Genomic DNA, 21938 nt, shown 5'->3' with positions numbered 1-21938 from the left:
TTAGAGCTAGGAAGTGTCGACATGATTTTGGGGATGCAATGGCTACACTCTTTGGGGGAAAACAGAAGTAGATTGGCAGAACCTAACAATGACATTTGTTTATGAGGGTCGGAAGATTACTCTGCAAGGGGATCCAAGTTTGTCAAAGGCAGGGATCAGTCTGAAATGTATGATGAAAAAATGGGATGCTGCCCTGTGAGTACTTAAGGAGTATTTGAGGGTGGCTCAAGAGAAAATGAAGAAGTTTGCAGATAAGAAATGACGTGATATCTGTTGGGATTGGTGTCCTAATTCTCCTGGAGTCTCGTTGTTTTGTAAAGATACACATTGTTCAATGAATAAAATAAATGTTATTTAATTATGGCATTTACTCATATCCAATAAACAAAGCTCCTTGGTTATCTTATGTGAACTTAAGCATGTATATGTGATATACAAGTGGATCATACCTTAAGTGATAACCTAAATCAGTCTGTAGTATAAGGATTAAGGTGTGATACCTGATCCTGGTGACACTACGGATACAACCCGCTTTGTAGAAGTTTGCAAATGTTGTAAACTACTACATATGGTAGATCCTGACTATTCGTGTGGAGATGTAGAGTGGGGGTATCCTATACAAAGAATTTGTATAAGACCTGGACCACGAGATGACTAGACTCTGTATATAACGTCGTTGATACTAGAGACTTGCATCTCACCTAAACAACCATAGGTGACACGACCTAAATCCTGAGTGTTTTGGGAACTCCTGTCTTTGAAGGATGTCCTTTGATTAGTATGGGTGAGAGTGGCCAGATTGCCAACTCAACATGCCTACCTTTTTGGGTCTGGGAGCTAGGAACTCAATCCACAAGATGTATTTCACTCCTTTCCCAAAGCATAGATAAGTAGAGAGATTGCTCCCTTGAGAGTTGATTCTGGGGCTTGAACATAGTGGCCACAACTTCTCTTTGGAAGAGAAGACTCAATCATAGTAGGACTATGACTTATGTTCATTAGAGGGATCGGTGGTACTTAAGGAGATAGATGTAACTACAGGGGTATAACAGTTATTGGCCCAGTTGTACTTACGAGCGATCTGTGAAGGGTTATCGCACTGCTCATTGGTTAAGATGGACACATAATATATCTATAGTAAGGAGAGTTCAGCTGTCAGTCTTTAGCGGAGTGCCTGGCAGTTAACGGATGGTAGATCCCGTGACTAAAGAGTTTAGTCAGTTATTCACGTACCGTTGGAGCTTCGGAGCTACAGGTCCATGAGGTCCCCTTGGTAGTTTGGATTCTATTGAGGATCAGTTCTTGGTGTTGATTTGAAATGTTCAAATTGACTAGAGGTATTTTGATTATATATGATATAATCGGTATGATGTATAAGATACATCTAGTGGAGGATTAATGTAAATGAGATTTACATTAAGTACCATGGAATAGAAAAAGAACTACGGTCTATATGTTTCATGAGATGAAATATCAAAACTATAGGTTATAAATATAGTATATGATAAGTTGGCTATCATTTATGTTTATAATAATATTAATTATTGGATAATTAATTCTTTTTCTTTTAAATAACCAAAGTAGTGGATGGTTATTGGATCATGGTAACCGTGAGTTTAAAAGGAAAGTGGTTTCCTATTTTGAAAAAGGAGTTTTACAAAAGTTTGAAAAGGATTTTTGAGTTTTCTCTCAGCGTATAGAAACTCATGGTGGTCATCAAGTATATACAGATTTACTAAACGACTGCTAGGCGAGCTACATGATCATGCAGGTGCGAGCTAAACAATCGTACAGTGTTTACTAAACGATCACATAGCTTTGCTAAACAATCGCTGGCCCAAGGTAAACAATCGTGCAAAGTCTGTAGGCGACAGACCGAGCTAGACGATGAGCTAAACAATCGATAGCTTTATCTAAACAATTGGGTATCGACCTATATGATAGATCTCTGCCATCTCCCACTTGCCCACTCGTGTACATGATCTGTGTTTCCTTTGTTCGTCTGCCTCATACCAAGTCCGAACAGAGCCCACCCTCTGGATTCTCACACCGATAATACCAAGGTCTCCTTGTTGGTAGTATTAGACTCAACTCGACATCGTCAAGATTTTCGTGGTGCTGTGGAAGTCGTTCGTGTTGCGAAGTTGTTCGTGACCAAGAAGATCATTAAGGATGAGCGCGAAGTGTTCGTGTGGTGTTCGTTGCAGTGTTGCGGTCGTGTAGATCGAGTGTTCATGGTCGCTGTTGTTCGAGCGGCCGCGCAACGAAGCGTGGAGACGCTTCTGCTTATGTGCGTAAAGTTGTACTCTCTATTTCTTTGTATTTTACATGCTGTAATTTCTATATGAATCGCATAACCATTTATTTGAAGTTGAATGTAAATGATTTATTGATTCATGATTGTAATTTGGAATAGTCGTGTTCCGCTGCTCATGGAAATCTCGCTTCTGATTTCCTCCAATATCGAATTGTAAGTAGAGGATTGGGTATGGTTGAAGTTGCGAACAGTGTCGATCCATCCAATTTTTCAAATGTCACAGCTCAAAAAGGTGGTTGGACAGCCAGAAGGAAAATCATCTATAGAACCTTTAATCAATGAAAATCATACTTGGCTACCCGAACCAAAAACTGTATTGAGCTCTCGACCTGGGATGCCACATCAGGGACGTGAAGTTTTAGTGAAATGGAAAGGACTACCAGAGCGTGAGGCGACTTGGGAGGTATTAGATGATTTTCAGAATCAATTCCCAGAATTTTACCTTAAGGACAAGGTAAAGGTAGAGGGGGAGGTAATAATAGGCCTCCAATTATACTGCAATATCAAAAAAGAAAGAATAGAGGAGATGAGGGAAAGTCGCGGTTAAGAAGGTTGGGGGACCACAGCTAAACTACTTTCAATTCTGTTGGGAGAAGTTGAGGTTTAAAAGAAGAAAGAAACCGAAAAAGAAGGTAGGAAAGTTTGCATATCTGGAGTGGGGAAGGTGAGCTCTCGAGAGTGGGAGTTTGGGAGTTTCTTACGTGTAGATTCAATCATAGTGTGTCGCTCATCATCTATCTCTTCTTCTAAGCGTTCGAGTAATAGAGCCCAGCAATCGTATAGTATTTGGCAGGCGATCGTGTAGTATCCACTAAGCGATCATGTAAGATCTTGTAAGCGATCGTGTAGTATTTCGTAAGCGATCGCGGAGTATTTTGTAAGCAATCGTCTAGTATTTCTCAATGATTGTATAGAGTTTGTAAACGATCTTTTAGAGTTTGGTAAGTGATCAAGTAACAACTGTAAGCAATTGTCTAATCTTTGTTTGATTCACATCGTTTAATGAAGAATACCTTCATCGTTTAGCTGTTGTTTTGGAAGATTGTGTCAACCCGTTATGATAATAAAGTTCTTTTAAGGATCAGTTTCCTAACATATGACAAGTCTCAAAGAAGGTTGCATGCCCCTATTATCAATTATGGGGCCCAAGTTCAAATAAGTAAGAACTTTTTTTTTTGTCTTTAGGAAATTGTTATTGGTGGCTAAAAAAAGATAGGCAAATTAAAATATTCAAAAAGTTTTATGTATCTTGAATTATAGAAACTAAAACAGTAAGTGATGAAAGTGATTTTTTCCCCAAGTTATGGGCAGATCAATTTTTCTTTGTAAATTTTCACATTATTTTGACATTGTTTATGTGAATTTTTATACCATCTATGTGAATTTTGATATTATTTGTAAATCTGACATTATTTTTATTAGGGCTTTCCATGTGAATTTTGACACTATTTGTAAATATATACCATCTATATAGTCACCAATTTTTTTTAGTATTGTTGAATATCGTGTAACATGCACCAAGTATATAGTAATCAACCATCTATATAATCAATGTTTATCGAGTATCGTTGAGTATCTTGTAACAAATATATCTTAACGAGTATCGAGTATTTATCAGAACGTTTCTACATTACACCGAATATATAGTACATGTAAACCAACCATCTATATAGTTATCGAATTTTGTTGAGTATCATGTAACATGCACCAAGTATATAGTCATGTAAATCAACCATCTATATAGTCAATGTTATCGAGTATAAAATACTTCACATTTCAAGAAATCAATTTGAAATTCACCATGTATATGGATTTGAAATTCATCATGTATCAAGTAACATGGATAATTCAAAATAATCAAGTATAAAGTAATCGAGCATTGAGTATGACGTTGATATGATCGAGTATATACGTGTCGATTGCAGCCATATCGAGTGACCATGAAACTGAGTATCGAGTGATCGTACATCGAGAAACGTGTGACGAGCCATCGAGGATCGAGTAAATTCGTATTGGCAGGCGCGAGGGGTGCATCTCATGGGCGAATCGGTAAAATCACATGCTTAAGACATACAAAAAAAACCCATGGAAGAAAACAGACCAAAATAATCGAGCGTTAATCGAAGTAAGGAAAATGAGGGAGAGTAAGAAAAACGAGGAAAAGTAAGAAAACATACCAAAATAGTCGAGCACTTAAGTGACATTTGGGCTCTAATTATTTTAATTGGAGCCCCAAACGTTAGGTGGGATATTATAACCCACCCGCCCAACTATAAATAGGGGGCCCAAACGCCCCCATAGAGAGTGATTCCACGTCAGAAAATAATGGTTTCTGTTACATTCGTAAATGTAACTCGATACCGTTCCTTGGTATCTAATAGGTACAAAATAAATGTATTCCAGCAATCTCCCTTGTAAATCATGTAAATGTCGGTAGTTTTTCTTCAAGGTTTTGGACATAATTTTAAATGATTCTAAAATGCCAAAAGGGACAAATCTAGTGTTTGGTAACGAATAAAAGTGGTGTTTGAAATAATCAAATTAGTTTGAAGCATTTTATAAGAAATTTTAGAAAGTTGATTCTAGAGTAATTGACTAGAAATTGCTTTGAAATCATATATATATATATATTTTAAAGAAAATGGTCTTACTAATAAATTTTCATCTACATGTTGATTTTCATGGATATTTCCATGTTTTCATGGATTCAACATCAACATGAAGGGGATATTTCCATGCATGGTAGAAAAATCTATGAAACATAAAAAAAAAATATGCAACAAAAAGCCATTAATGTAAATATAATATAAATAATAGACATTAACTTGTTTTAAATTCATAAAATGTTTATTTACTAATTAAATTTATTTTATGAATATTTTGTTTTTATAATTTTTTCAGAAATATCTTATCGAAGTGATAGTTTAACGATATTTCTATCGAAATTTTCGTAAAATTAAGACATTGATATTTATGTCAAAATTGACATTTTAAGCCTTGGTCTTTCACGAAAGGCTATTTTGGTAAAAGTGTTTAAATTAGATAGTGTCATCGGCATCTCCAAGTGCTTAGGAGACTTAGGGGCTTAAGTTGATCAACCGCTAAGAGTGGGCTGTTATCACTTGTCCATCTAGACATTTGAGAGGCTCCAAGGTTTCTTAGTATTTGAGAAAGTACTACATAAAAAGAAGTAACTTATATTATGTTTGGCACAAGGAGCAAGGGTTGAAAAAATGAAATTATTGGTCAAGAAGTCCGTGACCCACGACTGAGAAAATATCAATTCCATAATTTATTAGAGACCTTTTAGGCCCCAAATTGGAGTTAAGAGAAGTGGGCTATAATAGCTCACTCCATGTTTGGGACTCCAACTATTTTTGGTTGGAGCTCAAAATATTATAACACTAATTAGCAAACAATATTTACTGTTTTTCACCCCAAGTTTGCTACAGTCATTTTTTCTCCGCACTCAATTTCTCTCATTCGTCTCTTTCTCATCACTCTCTTTCGACTCTCTCATTCATCAATTTCACTCCTCATAGCTTTCTTGTCGTCTTCATCTTCGTTGATTCCGCATCTTAGATTAGGTTTGTCATTCCTTCCGTGTAAACCCCAAGCTTTGTTTTCCCTACTTAAGTATGTTTAATAATGTGACTAGATTGATAAATTGGTTAAAATATGAGTTAATTCTAATTTGTAGAGAAAAATTAAAGAATAAAAAAAGTTTTGAAAGAAAGTCCAAAGTATTGCAAAGTGTGGGCCTCAGGTGGATAGGAGTAGCCTAGCAAGTAAGAAATTTAGCTAAGGGTAGAGCTAGGCATAGGATGCCACGAGCATTGGTAAGAGGCTTAGTGGACAATGACCTTGTCATTGGAGGTTAGGTGAGCTTGTCGATGGCTAAGTTATGGTTTGTGTGATGAGGCTAGGTGATTGTGATGTGCAAGGCAAGGCATGGTTTGAGGTTATGGCATGGCTAGACAAGGGCGAGTGAAGGCAGCCTAGGTGATGGCCTAAGGATTGGCAATGGGCTTGTGCAAGTGACCATGAGTATGGGCTAAGTGGCAATTTAATAAATAACAGCAGCTCACAGCCTTGGATATAAATAGGTAGGCCGACTTTAAATGGTCATTCCAGGCAATCTACTTGTGCTATTGAGGTGATTCTAAAGGCATCCAAAAGCTGGGTGAATCTAGTTTATATGCTAGGGTTTCTGGAAGGATACTCCAATGTAGAAAGGACATATTCACCGGTGAATCTGGGCCAGTGTCGAGGGTTTGCAGTTTCGGCCAAACCATGAGGATTTTTTAACTGAAATTTTAAGGTAAGATTTTTAACTCAATTATAAACAACATTATAGAAGGAACTTTCTTAAGATGAGGTCTAGAATTCGAGTTATTTACCCTGGAAATTGAACCTGGAAATTGTTGAACAAGTAGGCAGCTGTTTGGGAAGGACAAGCAAGCAGCTCAAATTAAGAGGCTCGGTTTGGACAATTTCCTCGTGCTATTTGAGAGATTCTAGTGCCATTTGAAATATGAAGAAGTCTAGTTTCTGCATTGGGGCTTCCAGAAAAAAAGCTCGAAGGAAGAAGACCGAAGAATGAAGAAATCGCAGAGAGGTTAAGTTCTCGAGTTAATCAGGGCCAGTAGTCAAGATCTGAAGCTCTTGATCAAACAAAGAAGAATTATGAGCCTAAAATTTGAGGTAAATTTCTAAGACAATTATGAACAAGTTTGGACAAGGAAATTTCCTAAGATAAGGTCTGTATCATGCGCTATACGAATTATAAATTGAATATAGAAATTTTTGAACAAGCAGATAGCTGCTAGGGTTGAACAAGCATGCAACTCAAGGAGACCGAGCGTGCACGGGCTGTAGCGAGCTTCAACGTGCCTTGGGCTGGCCGTGGGGATGTGTAGGCAAGCATAGGTGACCTAGATGTCCAAGGGAAGGCTCTTGCAAGATTGGACAGCATGTAGGGCACCTAGGTTGGAAGATTGATGCTCGATTGATGTGGTTAAAGGAAGGATTGTCGCGTAAGCCAAGTTAACACCTAAAGAAAAATCCTAAGTGTTCAACACCTAGGGAAGTTGGCATTGGGAGGTAAAGTCAATCTGTAAAGTATAATATGAGCATAATTATGAAAAGCTAGTCTCAAAAGGGAGACAATTGCTGGAAGCTAAAATATGTTGTTATGTTCATAGGGTTGACACCAATAGAAGAAGCTTATCAACCCTAGAAAGATTGCCAAAACCGTGAGTGACTATTATTGTTTTTAAATATTTTAGAAATCCATGTTTTAGTGAAGTTTAATCTTATGCTAATTATCTTACAAGAAGTATAAAACGAGCTAGTTTTCCTAAGTTATGAAAACATGCTAGTTTATAAAGTTTGTGAAGCATGTTTTAGTAAGATAGGCTAACACATGCTAGTTTTCTTAAAGGAAGTTTCTATAGCATATGCAAAGTATAAAGTACATGTTGTTATATCTAAGTATATGTATTTTTTATGTTTATAAGCATGCGTTAAAGAACCATGTACATATGAAAGTTATGTTAAAGTCATGTTATAATATCATGTTTTCAATAAGTGTGTGTAATAGAGATGTTCTTTGAAGATATGTTAAGCTCGACTCTGAAGGATTTAGAGAAGGTATTTGAACAGCTTGATACTGAAGGAGACTGAGAAGATATCTAAGCAGTAGTACCTAAGGTATGTCGGTACTTAACTAGAACCATGTTAAGCTTGATATTGAAGGACATAGAAAAGGTATCCGAGCAACTCAATACTGAAGGACATTGAGAAGGTATTTGAGCAGTAGTACCTAAGGTACGACGGTACTTAACTAGAACCACTTGCACGTAAGTAGAGTTGATGTTGAGATTTGAACAAAAGGGTTCTCTCAAATAAGGATCAGTTTAGCTATGTTTTCAATTACTATATGTTTATAACTTTTATGTACATATTTGCTTGGCCAATTCAGTTTTCATAATTCAATTTTCTAGTTTCCAGTTTTAAGCATGAGATTTATGTTTTATTTAAATCACTCACTGGGCTTATAGCTCACCTTGTTTTTAAAATGTACCCTCCCACCACCCCCCCCCCCCCCCCCCCCCCCCCCCGGTAGCAGTCAACTCCCTGCTCTGCCACTAAGGACTCAAGCTTAAAGAAGTCTAGGTGTTTGTTCTGTAAATACTAGTACACATATTTTGTTCATACAGGGACTGGGGTGTATGTTGGGCTCACTAGGTTTTGTAATGTACATAGTTGTGAATGTGAATAGTGGCTATGGAACCCTGTTGATGTAAGAACGTTAAGTTTTGGTTAATCTATTCAATATGTTTATAAGTATACATGTATGTATTCTAGGGTTTCTGAGACAGGCTAAGCAGGTTAGTAGGCAGTAAGTGCCAGTAAAAGAGTTGGCAACTACTGCTGTCACATTCTCTTCCAGGTTAAGAAGGTAATCTGGGAGGGAGTGTGACATTCCGTCTCCTTCATCTCTATCGATTCTTGATCTCTTTCTTTTGTCTCTCTATTTCGTATAACATTTCACAAATCTATAGATCTACGTTTGTTTGGTACTCCAAATGCATGTTTTTCTCTAGATTTGAACCCCTTTCGTCTAACTTCCTCATTCTCCTTGTTGTTCCAAGTGCTTCCCTTCATTCTTCCACTTGCCACTCCAAAAGAAGGATCCCCTTTGCCGCTTTGTTCAGTTATGCATGTGGGGGATGGAACTAAAAGCTTTTTTTTCTCTTCCTCTCCCAGCAGATGATGAGGATCATGTATCTTTTTTTGTCTGAACTTTCTTGCATTTTTTCGTTTTGATTGCAACATATTTGTTCTTGTATGTTCACTCACTCTGCTTTTCATTTTATGTTCTTTGTTTCACATTACCATAAAATTTTGTGCATTTTCTGGTTTCTGATTCTACATTATTGGTCTTTGATTACAAGAGAATGTGCCTCACTTTACATTACCATGAAGTTTTGTGCATCTTTTGATTTCTAATGTACATTAGTGGTGTATGTATGTCCATTGTGGGTCTTTGATTTTCAGTTCATGTACTTCATTTCACATTACCTTGAACTTTTGTGCATCTTTTGGTTTCTAATACACGTTGTTGGTCTTCATATCTCCATTCTTGGTCTTTGATTTTCAGTTCATTTGCTTCATTGCACATTACCTTGAATGAAATGACATTTTTTGGTTTCTAATTTCACATTACTGGTTTTTGTATCTACATTATTGTTTTCTTATGATTATTCATGATATATTTTAAAATTCGAATTTCAATGAATGAATTTCATATCTTTGAGGTTAGACCCTATTCCCATTCATTGATTTTTTTTTAAAAAAAAAAATAGATTCACATTGGTTGGTCAATCCCTTATTTTGTAATTGTGCATTGATTAATAATAGTACTTTGGGTAGGTTTATTTCAAAATCATTGACTTTATTTGCTTGTTCTCAAATAACCCCCTTCAACTTTATTGGATATCAGTTGTGTTCTTTATGGGTATCACTTCCCTTGAACTTAAAGGATAACCCCATTCCATTTTCTTCCTAAATGCAGTTGGTATGTCAATTCCCTCTTCCTCCATTATTTTCTTATCACGTGTCTTTCACTATTGCTTCCCTATATTATTTTTAGTTTCGTGTAATATAATGTTTTCCCTTATACCTTGTTTTAGGGTTGGACTTGTTAGAAAACAACCGCATTCATCTTGTTTGCCCACTCTCTCTTGCTAAGATTAAACTTTCTTTCTCCCTTTTGCTTTATGTAATTCTTTTGAAGGATGGTTACAAATTTTTCCTTTTTACTTATGTTTGTATAGTTGCTAATCTTTAGTTTTTTGTGTGCTCTTGTCAGGTGGACAATTAGCATGCTCGAGCGTGGCTTGAGGTTCGTTAATGTACTAGAATATATTTCTATAGATTTCACCAGTGGATACACTTTTTTTTTCTATTTTTTATTCATACTTACATCACTTCAAAAATAACATATTTTCAATGATACTTATCCTTTCGAACAGTTGCATGATTTTAGGCTTAGTTTACATCATTTAAAGGAAAATTTCAATATTTTTATTTTTCGATTCATTTTTTTTATCTATTATCTAATTGCTAGTAAAACAAAACTTCAAACTTAAAACAAGTAATTCTCAAACACAAATAGCTTAAAGTTAGAAACAAAAATGCATGGAAGGAATAGAACAAGAATAGTAATTAAAACACATCACCAATTCTACATTTGTATTACTTGTGTTATTACAGCTTGAGGTTTCTTCCTCATTTTATGGTCATAAGGAGAAAACACTTTTCAAAATCCATTTCGATGATCATCCAATTTATTACAAAAGAGAATAAAAATATCGTCATTACGAATCGTTTTTTGAAAATGGGATCTTCAAAATCCAAAAGTTCTGAGCATTTGGAGTTCACAGTTATGGTGCCTTCAATAATATATTTCATTCAACGGAGAAATAGAAAAACCCCAAATTCAGAACGACATATTCCTTTTTTGTTTTGATCGGTGTTAGTATAATTATAAAAATGATGTATTGAAAGAACAGGTTGGAACTACATACTTTAGGATTGCCTTTACTAATAAAGTAATTATTATGTGACCTATAATTTACCTTTTAGGAACAAGTCTAAATCCCCAATTATATAATGGAACCATAGGAACTAGTTACCATTCTAACAATCTTCCCAACTTACCAACATCAGTTACTTTTAACACTAGAGTTATTACTAGATAACCATAGGAGGATATAAAACCCATCACACGGTAGTAGATATCGTATTAGACTATTAGCATACTTTCAACTAATTCATGAGTTAAATTTATGTTGTCGTCAAAGTACAAGAATGAATAGAAGATGTTTTGTCATTCTACGTTATTTATTTAAGACAATTGGCAGATTAGTTGGAACTAAAGTTGTAGATGTAGAGGAGAAGTGCCTGAACCTTGCTCGTTTACATCTGGATAAGAAAATAGGGACACACTTGAATGACATGATGTTAAGAATCGATTGTTGGAAGAAAATTTGACGATATGATGAGACAGTTTCTAGGTATTTCAACTCCGTTTTATTAGCAGTGTTATGATTACACGAAATGTTGTTAAAAAAAACCTGTGTCAATCACAAACTAATGTACAGATCAGAGATGGCAATGGTTTGAGGTACAGTTAAAAAAAACCAATATTAATTCGGTGTGACTTTTTTGTTAGGTATACGTATGTACATGAATATTTCATACTTTATTTTATCACATAATTGTCTGGGTGCGTTAGATGGTACGTACATCAAGGTAAATGTCAATGCCACTAATTGCCCAAGGTATAGGACTAGGAAGGGTGAAATTGTAACAAATGTACTCAGTGTTTGTGATACAAATGGCGACTTCGTATTTGCCTTATCGGGGCAGAAAGGATCCACAACTGATTCTCGAGTTCTTAGAGATGCAATATCACGACCTAACGGACTGAAGGTTCCGAACGATAACTAGCTACATATACTATCTCTTCTTACTCATCATTGTATTAGTAGGATAAGGTTTGAAATGGTTAGACGTTAACTAGGGTATTATTATCTATGTGATGTTGAGTACTCAAATGTAGAGGGTTCCTTGGCACTATATAAAGGTGAAATATATCATCTTTCAGAGTGACATGGAGGAGGTAATGCATCAACAACTCCACGTGAATTCTTTAACATGAAGTATTCTTCTACACTGAATGTCATTGAGAGAGTGTTCGAGTTTCTGAAGGGTAGATGGGCAATCTTACAAGGAAAATCATACTACCCAGTGCAAATCCAATGTCGAACCATCAAGGTGTGTTGCCTTTTACACAATCTTATCAATAGGAAGATGAATAATAGTGAACTGACCAAGGATTTGGATGAGATTAACTCCAACTTTGCTACAACTGGGGGGATGAGATCAATTACATTGAGAGTTTAAATGAATTGACCCAATGGAGGGATGAATTGGCAGAACAAATGTTTTCTAAATGGGAGGTAATGATTAATGCCTTTATGCTTCTTTAATCAATTAGAACACTTATTTTATTTGTCATGTGCTATGAAATGGCTTGATTTGGATTTCTCTTACTATCATTACGTTTACTATATTTTGTATTTCACTTCACTAATTATTTATAATTTGTAATAGTTTATTGTTTAAATGTATTAACATTTGTACATGTATACACTAGAATGTCAAGTTCCTCTAGAACCCCGAATCACACTTGGACTAAAAAGGAAAAAGAGAAGTTTGTCGAGTGCTCAGTAGGTTTAGTCGCATCTGGTGGATGGAGATCGGACAATGGGACATTTCAACCTAGGTACTTGGCACAACTGCAACGTATGATGGCACAGAAGTTGACCGGTTGTAAGATTCAAGGATCGCCTACTATAGATTGTCGAATCAAATTCCTAAAACAATGAGAGGACCAACTTGTAGTAGATTCAGTTGGGATGAAGAATTCCAATGCATCACAACAGAGCAGAAGACATTCGATGGTGGGTGAAGGTGAAATTTTGTCTAAATTATTTCACGAATATTGATAACTTAATTATAACATTCATTTTATTGTTCGTGTAAAGTCATCCTGCAGCAAAGGGACTTCTACACAAGTCGTTCTCATATTATGATGATCTGACGTACGTCTTCGACACGACAAGGATAAGGCTACGGGAGCATGGTCAGAGACCTATTTAGACGTCGAGACTAATGTGCCAAACCATATGAATGATGATGTCCCCACTGGTGAATCACAAGATTTAAACATCCCCACGATGTCTAGTCAGGGAATGGACATGCCACAGAATGAGATGCATGGAACAAGTATTGGTTAGAGCATTGAATGAGGAAATGCTTCAAGAGGAAGTCAAAGGAACCAAAGTGGATATCAATCTGAAACGATAGAGATTGTTAAGAATGTGAGGACTTTACAAATGATCCATTGAAGGTGATTGATTGGAGAATGGGCAAAAGAGAAGCATGCAATAGAGATCAAACCGGGTGCTGAAGTCGTGAACCAATTCCAAGATATACAAAAATTGCATAACGAACTTATGTAAATCATATTCTATAATGTGCAAGATACAGAAAGCTTATTATCCGCTCAACTATGAAGTTGGACTATTGCAACCTTCTCCTTCAAAAGAATGTTTGATCAACCCATATTTTGGATTGTTTTAATGAACAATAATTACTTTGTTTGAATTATGCATTTAAGCTTGTAGTAGATTTGATATATAATCATGCAATTATGAGTTAGCTATTTTGTTTTAGATTTTTTTACCTAAAAAAAAGAGAGCTTTACATATGAAACACATGAATTGCATCCTAATGTAATGTATTTTCCTTTTTTGTCCATGTTAACCAAGGTACCTCCCAAAATGACAAAAAATGGTTAACTTTTAACATAAATTAAAATCCAATTAATTTTGTATACATAGATCAACATATATTTTACTTATATTTTCAAAATATGATATTTCATATGCATAATTATTTGTATTATAAAAAAATAATAGTAGAAAAAAATCACACGATCTAAAATAACCTACATTCAGATTACAAACTATTATAATTCAATCTAAAATAATCTACACTCCAAACACATACTATTATAACATAACTTAAAATAATCTACACCCAAAATACAAATACTTATAAACCAAACTATAATAGTCTACACCACAAATACAGAATGTAATAACGATTTATTATAACTCACAAACTATAATAACCTATTTTGTGCCCTAAATGTCACTTAACTTTCGTACCTCATAACCCATGACCAAAACAACTCTGCTCCTAACCGGAACTAGAAGATATGGAACAAGATAAAATGGGAAAGCTCTGTTAGATTTCTCCAAAAAGTTAGTAAACAATTACAAATTTAAAAAAAAAAAAAAATGTACCTCCAACTTGCTTTAAAAATTAATTAAAAAAAACGTAAATGTAAAATTTAGTCATTCCTGGTAAAAGCTCCACACCAGCTTATTTGGCTTCTAAAGATACAAGTAGCAAAATTTACTTTCAACAGAAGTTAAAAAGCACCATATCAAACAGTATACAGAATAAAAGGGTTCAAGGGACTTTGGGAGAAATGCAGCACTGTTAACTGGTATTGCAAATTCCCATTTTCAAGAATGTTTGTTCCAAAACGTATCAATAAAATGAAGATATCACGAGCAAGATAGTATCACATAATTAGGGGGAGGGGGGGCATTTTATGCAGTGCATTGTCCAATCTTCAGAAGTTCCTAATGCCGCATTCAAAGTTGAAAGATATTTAAAGAGCAAACGCCGCGGTAAGACTCTGAAAAACAACAAAAGAAGATGGAAAGAAGAACCTTCAAGATAGAAGAACAGCAATTGAAGACCAGCCTCCACAACGTCCATACAACAAAAGCCAACCTCTTTAGATTCACCTTGCAGAACAAAAGCCAAACCTTTCAACTTCTGCGAATCTCATGTTCTCTCATCGAAGAACTCAAAGTTCTCTTACCCCAAAGATATCAAAAAAAACCAGCTGAGGGGCAGCCATGGGGAAGCAAATCAAAATTCCCCCACATTAAGTACATGCCATCATCACCAAAAACGAAAATCACAACAAAAAAGAATATGAACTGAAGAAACAAGCCATGCCAATCAGCCAACAACACCCCACAAAACCAAAAATGCATCCCTCCACCACAAAAGGAACTTCTGTTGTAGTTTTTTTTTTTTTTTTTTTTTTTTCATTTTTTAAGTTTTAAGTTATAGAGTGTAAGTTTTTGTTTTTTCCTTTTTCTTTTTAAAATTGTTCCTCTTCTTCAACTTCAGTTTACCAATTTACTTGGCATCAAGAGAAGAGAATATTTGTCGAGCAAACCGTGTGACTAACATCTCCTCATTTTATCTCTACAACCCACATCTAGTTTTCCTCCAGAAGGACATGGGTTCACAGCACAAACTTGGTCTAACTCCTTTCAGAAGATGAATGATCTGAACCTGCCATGGTATTCACTTGGCCTGTACGATCATCACCCTGTCCACCTTCAAAGCCCCTATGATTAATATTCTCTAGTGCAATACCTTGCACACCAGCTGCCAGCATATCCTGATTGGAACTTCCGGGGCTTAATGGGAGGCCTGAAAGATCAGGAACTTGACCAGGCCGAATAATCCATCTTTCGTAATCATTTCGCCTCCTTACAGTATCTCCCTAAGAGGAGAAAAAAAAAAACAGAAGAAGACGTTTATATATACAAAAATTAGAGAGACATGATTTTAAATTTTACGTCTATATCTATTACTACTATTGCTATTGCATTTTTAAGAATGCTAATCCATCTAACTTTCACTTTTCAGTATGCTTTTCGCAACTTAGATAAGAAAATAAAATACTCCCAAGACCCCTTAAACTCTCCATTTACTGATGGAGGAAAAGGCTGGTTCAGGAGCTGATGTCCACTGACCTTTACTTCCACAACTGTAGATGACTGCAATGCATCCAATATAGTTTGAATATTTTCAGTCAGGCGTTGAACCTACAAAAGAGTGTTGAGATGACATATTCTTGAAGGATAAGAACAATACATGCACTCTGGTTCCCAGAATTATTCATATTAACTTCCATTATAGGAAATGTGATCTAGAAATCTAAAAGGAGAAAATGTCTAAATGTGATCTAGAAATCTAAAAGGAGAAAATGTCTATCTACTGACAGAATAAATTATAGAAGCTACGTGATAAAAGTCATTCTTCACAATTATCTCAGAAAGCATAGAACCACCGACCTTGCAGTCACATGCAAGTACTTTTTCATGGAAAAGAACTGCTTTCATCAAGGAGAATGGAAGTGCGAAAGAAAGCCACAAGGGGAAAGAAAGGAAAATGATAATAAAACCCAGCAAAAGGAGGCACCAACAAAAACTCAAAAAGCAATTCCAAAATGTACTCAAACCCTTTCTTCTTCTTCTTCTTCTTCTTCTTCTTCTTCTTTTTCTTTTCTTTTTTAAAACACACACTATTTTAAATGTTGATAATAAAGAATATCAATAAAACGCTACATTCCCAGAGTTAAGAGGATTAAGTTAATAACCCAAGGGGGAGGTCAGCTACTTCATGAGAGAAATAAGACCTCAAACCCCACAAATTGTGATACTGCCCATATTTCATATACGGTACAATAACATTAAAATTGGCAATGAAAAAGTCAACCCAGATTACAAGCCTGAAACTAAGTCAAGTGTGTGAAGGATCCCACTAAAATGGACGAAAGGCTCTTCCCTAGAACAGAAAAAGATGGTATCACCAACACCGGGTAAGTAAGATGCACTGTATCCCCAGGCACAACACTATCATTGGTGGTCTCCATGCATCTCCCTTGTAACAAATCTACTACACCGCCACCGTGAAAACAGAATGAGACAGAACCTTGCCTAATACCTTAATGGAGGAAAAAGTTTTGATCTCCCATTTATTAAGATGGATCCAAAGTGCACTGCTTAGTAATAATTGGCATGTTACTTTGTCCCTTGAGGCTGGAGGATAAAATCCCCATACCCACTTGTACGGAAAAAGGTTCAATATGGAAAAGTTAGCAAAGAATCTCATCCAGAAGTCCTTTTCAACATGTTCTTAAAGATGATAATTATGTCTAAGAAGTTGTTTAGTCATTGGACTCACAATGTAAGGAGTTAATAAGTTATGAAATCAATGTTTTTTAAACATGGGCACACATTGGATTTAAGAAGACCTCCTTGGGCCAAACAAGAATTAGAATTAACAACTCCACTCCCCCAACTCCTTGGGCCAAACATGCCCTTAATGTCACTCATGATCAAGTCAACTTGACCCATATGGCCATATCTTGTAAAATCATTGAACACCTTGAGCAAATCACTCTTAAAAATGTCTCATTGCCTACTTTCAAAAGCAATATCATCATATATCTAGAATTCTGTTAAGGCATAGTGGAATTAGTTAGGAAGACTTGATTATAAATAGTAAGGGCATAAGTGGGAATTAGTTAGGAAGACTTGATTATAAATAGGAGGATGAGGAGTTAGGGATGTTATGGAGAGAGGATCATACTGGAGATTGTCTAGTGTGGGACTTGGCATTGTAATTTATCTTTTGATATAGCAATAATAATAGTAATATATTGTGTTTCTTGTTATTGGGATCCTAACAAAATCATCACATCCCAATGTCAACAAAATCATATCCCACACCAAACATGTCTTTTGACATAAAATTCATGAAAATCAAAACATGCATCCCATATTTAACTGTTGTCTAGCAAAGCTTATACTCCACAAAGCCCAAAAAGTGTGGCGACATGCATGATGAAAGATGGTTTAAAATGAAGGAAAAATGTCATAACAATCATACAGGGAAGCAACAAGAAATTAACACCTATACTTGATTAACCATAGGGTAACGCTACATAAAGCTTCAGCTTCCTTGTGCCATCAGACAAAATCCTATTCTTTACTACTATAAATTGAATCTCCATAATCAGAACCAATTCTTAACTGTGAAGCTATTTCAGTTCTCCACTGATGCTCTTCCCTTCAATCGTTTGCTGTAAGTAGCCCTTTTTTATTCATGAGATACACTATTGTCACTGTTAATAAATCAAATAAGTCTAGAAGCAAATACTGTTTGAGAATCAAATCTAATACATGTGTGTGCGTGCACAAAGGATTGTTTTCTTTTTTATCAAAAAGAGTTGGCATGATATATATTTTTTAAATGATTTTTTTTTTCAATCAGAATTTCTTAAAATGTTTTTGGAACCCATAGAAAACACATAATAGAGTAGGAAGTAATTGAAAGTTTCAAGAACGATTCCAAAAATTTCATTGGCAGGACTGTTCTTTAAAACAGTTTCGAAGGCATGCACAGAGTAGGAAGTAAACGAAAACATTAAAAAAGAACAGTTTTTCGTAAAATAATAACAGAGAAAAACATGCACAGACAGACCACGACGCAGAAAAATAGCAGTAAAATGAAGATCATCCTGTCATCATCGTCAAGAAAAAAAAATTAGTTATACATCCTTGTTAAAATCCTCTAAGCAACTGACCTTGCTGAAGCTTGCTATTAGTTTAACTGGAACCCATCCTTCTTCATTCATGTTCTGCCTCAAGAAAGTATCTTTTATTAAATTTTCACTACTGCAATTCACAAATACAAGGCGCAGTCACCATTAAAATGTTCTCAAATTTCTAATACTAAACAAGGATGATGAGGAAAATGTAAAAGTTAAAAGATCAAATATACCTAAAATAGTATTCTATCTGACTCACTATCATAGTGTACAACTGAGGGTCCGGGCTATGAAAAAACATCGCATTTGGTGATATTGGAGCCACAAAAGGTACACCTCTAAGAGCCTCTGGAGGAGGACCAATATACACCACCGGAGGTACAAAATCTACATATAGATTCAAGCATTAAGCAAGTTCATATGAGGAAAACCATGGAACCTCCCAAAAAAAAAAAAAAAAAAGAACGTAGATCCTACCAGGGAAGGGCAGCGGACCCCCAATAGGCCTCATTGTTGGAGAAGAAATAAAGGCAGTAGTATTAGGAGGTGGAGGTGGAGGAGGTCTAATAAACCTGTGAACCACTCTATGAGGTTGTGCATTATAATTTCGGTTTGAATTCCAATCTTGATTTCCACGATCATAATCACGTCTAGAACCATAGTTATGATGATGGGAATTATCCCCACGTGGATGTGAACCACCACCACGACTCCGAAATGAATTACGTGGCTGTTGATGACCATGATCATTATGTGATTGTGATGATACCAATGTGGTTCTTTGTGTCTGATCCTTCGGAGAATTATTAGGAGCTGAATCAATCACAGGACTTGAAGGTGCAGACTGTTGAGGAAGGCTACTATTATATGAATTACTCGAACCATTACGCCTCATTGATTTCTGGCGCGGAGTTATTGGATGAGTAAGAGTTGAATCAGGATTAGGACTAACATCATTATTACCTTCTTTGTTTGATGATGCTGATGATGAAGGTCCAGTCCCCTATGTGCAAAAGAAAAAAAGAAGAGAAAAAAAAGGTAAAGAATGTGCTTTTTATCTTCTTTATCCAAAAAAAAAAAAAACAAAACAAAACAAAAACAAAAAAGAAAGAAAGAAAAGGAAAGAAAAACTCACTAGTACCCGAAAAAGAAACAGTGAAGATCCTCCTTACATTTGTGGTAAACAGAAAAAATAACAACTAACTTTATGCCTCTATCTCGGCTGTCTTTATTTTTCTTCCTCAGAGAATAGATTTCATTGATGTATGAAATTTACAAATGGAAAAATTGTATTTCTCCTTATTCAACAAGGAAATCAGGCAAAGAGTAGCCCCATTGGGTTTTTGGCAGAAAATTCATCCTCTGCCCTTGCTTTTCCTTTTAAAGAACATAGTTAATTGACCACGCTATTACACAATGACATTCTATTACACAAAAACAAGAAATATATATTACATCAATAAACGTGCAATAGCTATTCTATAAAATTATAGCAAGATAGAGATATTATATAAATAAATTTAGACTCCCTTTATTTCACATACAACTAATAACCAATATAACGAAAACTCCAGTTATCCCCTGTAGTACACATTTTTCAGTTCATTTCTTAACCTGTTTAATAGGAGCATCGGCATAAAAATATCCCACCACAAACTGGTTAATGTTACTCAGCCTTTCCAAGAAGCTCATAAAGTACATCCAAAATTGAACATTGTTTCCCATACACAGACTAATTTTAGAAACAATTTATTGAATCTGTTCATAAATCTATCATCATTTCGTCTGAGAAATGGAAAAGTTCAGCTTAATCATGTAGATAGACTGCAGCAGTTTAAACATTTTTCTTTCTTTAGTAAGTGTTATTCTTAACAGCGCCAACAAATATAAAATCGATAGAACATACCTGCGCGCCAGTGGATCCATCCCCTAAACTTTTAAGTGAATCCGAAGATGATTTAGGTGTGCCCTTGGCAGACTCCGACAGAGCGGGCCAAGACACGGCCCCCATAACAGGCCCAGCTTCAGTTCCATTAGCAAGTTTGTTCCACGCTGGCTTCTTTCCAGCATTGGCGGACGACCCATTCCCGCCATCGTAACTCTCACCCACTGGCTCTTCAGACGAAGAAGAAGAAAATGAAACCGGTTCAACAACAGCCGTCGGAGATGCAGATGACGAAACAGCCGCCGCGATATCTATTTCACCACGAACAATCTGTGTCCACGGAGATGACACTGTACGCCCACCAGAGCGACGTGATGATGATTTGGGGCTACTACCGCTGCTACTGTTATTCTGTCCAGAATTACGAGGAGAATGATCGGCAGTCGATGCCGTCACCGAATCAGCATCTGGTAAATTAGAAGCAGCCATCGTAAATTAGAAACTAGGGTTTCTTTCAGACGGCAGTACCTTGATCGACGGCAAACAGAGCAACAAAAATGAAGCAAAAAAAAATCAGGAAAATTTGTTTTTTTTCCTTTTTTTCTCAAGATTCAAGAACTAAGAGGAACAAAAGGAGTTTGAAAATTTGAATCAGAAGAATTTGGAAAAGATTTAGAAGGATCGGATCGTAAAGAAAGAAAAAAAGAAAGAGACGTAGGTCTATTGAAGAGTGGGAAGAGGTCTTAAGAAACAGAAGGTTTTTTTCTCTCTCTTTATTCTTTTGGTTTGCTTTGAGGATGCCCTTGCCAATTTGCCAGGTTAGTTTATGGTTACATGTAAAATTACTGTAATATCCTTACTTCCCCGCGTGCGCCGGTATGGGCTTTTCTAAGGACGGCTCTAGAGCATATGGAAATAAATCTTTCTTCTTCCATTAAAATAATTAATTATTTGCCTATTTTTATCATACTTTTCTATTTTTGTTCTAAGGAATATATTGTAATGTAATAACATTTTCATTCACAATTTTTTTTTATATAAAATTAATAAATGATTTAGATATTCTTGTTTTTTTAAAAAAAATTAACCAATTGGACAAGAAAAATAGAGATACGATAAATTTGTTGTTTAGATGTTGTGCTTACCAACTAAATTATGATATTTTTTAAGTTAGGTATGAGTTAGGAAAGAAAAGAATATGAAGAAAAAAAATTATTCATAAACAAGTCAAAATATGAATTTATATTAAGATTGATCTATTTTTTTTTTATCACTCTCTTGTATTAAACCATAAAAAATTTGAATTGAGTTTGCTGAAGTCTCCTTCATTTAAATTAGTACAAGATGCATGTCTCGTAAAAAAATTGGTTAATTTGTTGTTTTTTTGTAATGTTCAATTAGACATCGTTGTTGGTTGTTTTATAGTTTGGCTAAGCTGATTTTTTTTGTTGTTAATATTAGTGCATCACTCAAGGTATAATATTTAAAATATAATTAAATTTTTTAGCACAAAATCACAATTTAGTATTTTCAAACTATTTGATAAAATTATATCTAACGTCTCGAATTTAGGAGGAGGACATGAATGAACAATATGACATCCGAATGAAAGGGATCATGGGATCATGAGGTTATGAAAGTATGGTTAAGAAATGGATTGAAAGTTA

General features: G+C 35.4%; 1 protein-coding gene across 1 annotated transcript; it reads right to left on the bottom strand.

Annotated features, from left to right (window-relative positions):
• Positions 1 to 14316: 14316 nt before the first annotated feature.
• On the bottom strand, positions 14317 to 21084 carry LOC120072753 (la-related protein 1C-like). Its single transcript, XM_039025232.2, has 6 exons — positions 20293 to 21084; positions 18864 to 19389; positions 18620 to 18773; positions 18423 to 18513; positions 15805 to 15876; positions 14317 to 15551 (listed from the first exon to the last, which is right to left on the bottom strand). Exons 1-6 carry the CDS (start codon positions 20758 to 20760, stop codon positions 15306 to 15308), a joined length of 1557 nt encoding a protein of 518 aa, XP_038881160.1. The 5' UTR covers positions 20761 to 21084; the 3' UTR covers positions 14317 to 15305.
• Between the last annotated feature and the right edge of the window lie 854 nt (positions 21085 to 21938).

This window comes from Benincasa hispida, chromosome 3 (assembly GCF_027475165.1).
Source record: "Benincasa hispida cultivar pf3 chromosome 3, pf3_genome.v1.1, whole genome shotgun sequence".
In the NCBI taxonomy this organism is placed as follows: domain Eukaryota; kingdom Viridiplantae; phylum Streptophyta; class Magnoliopsida; order Cucurbitales; family Cucurbitaceae; genus Benincasa; species Benincasa hispida.
Note: the sequence above shows the minus strand (reverse complement) of the source record. Positions and strands in the feature narration are given on the sequence as shown.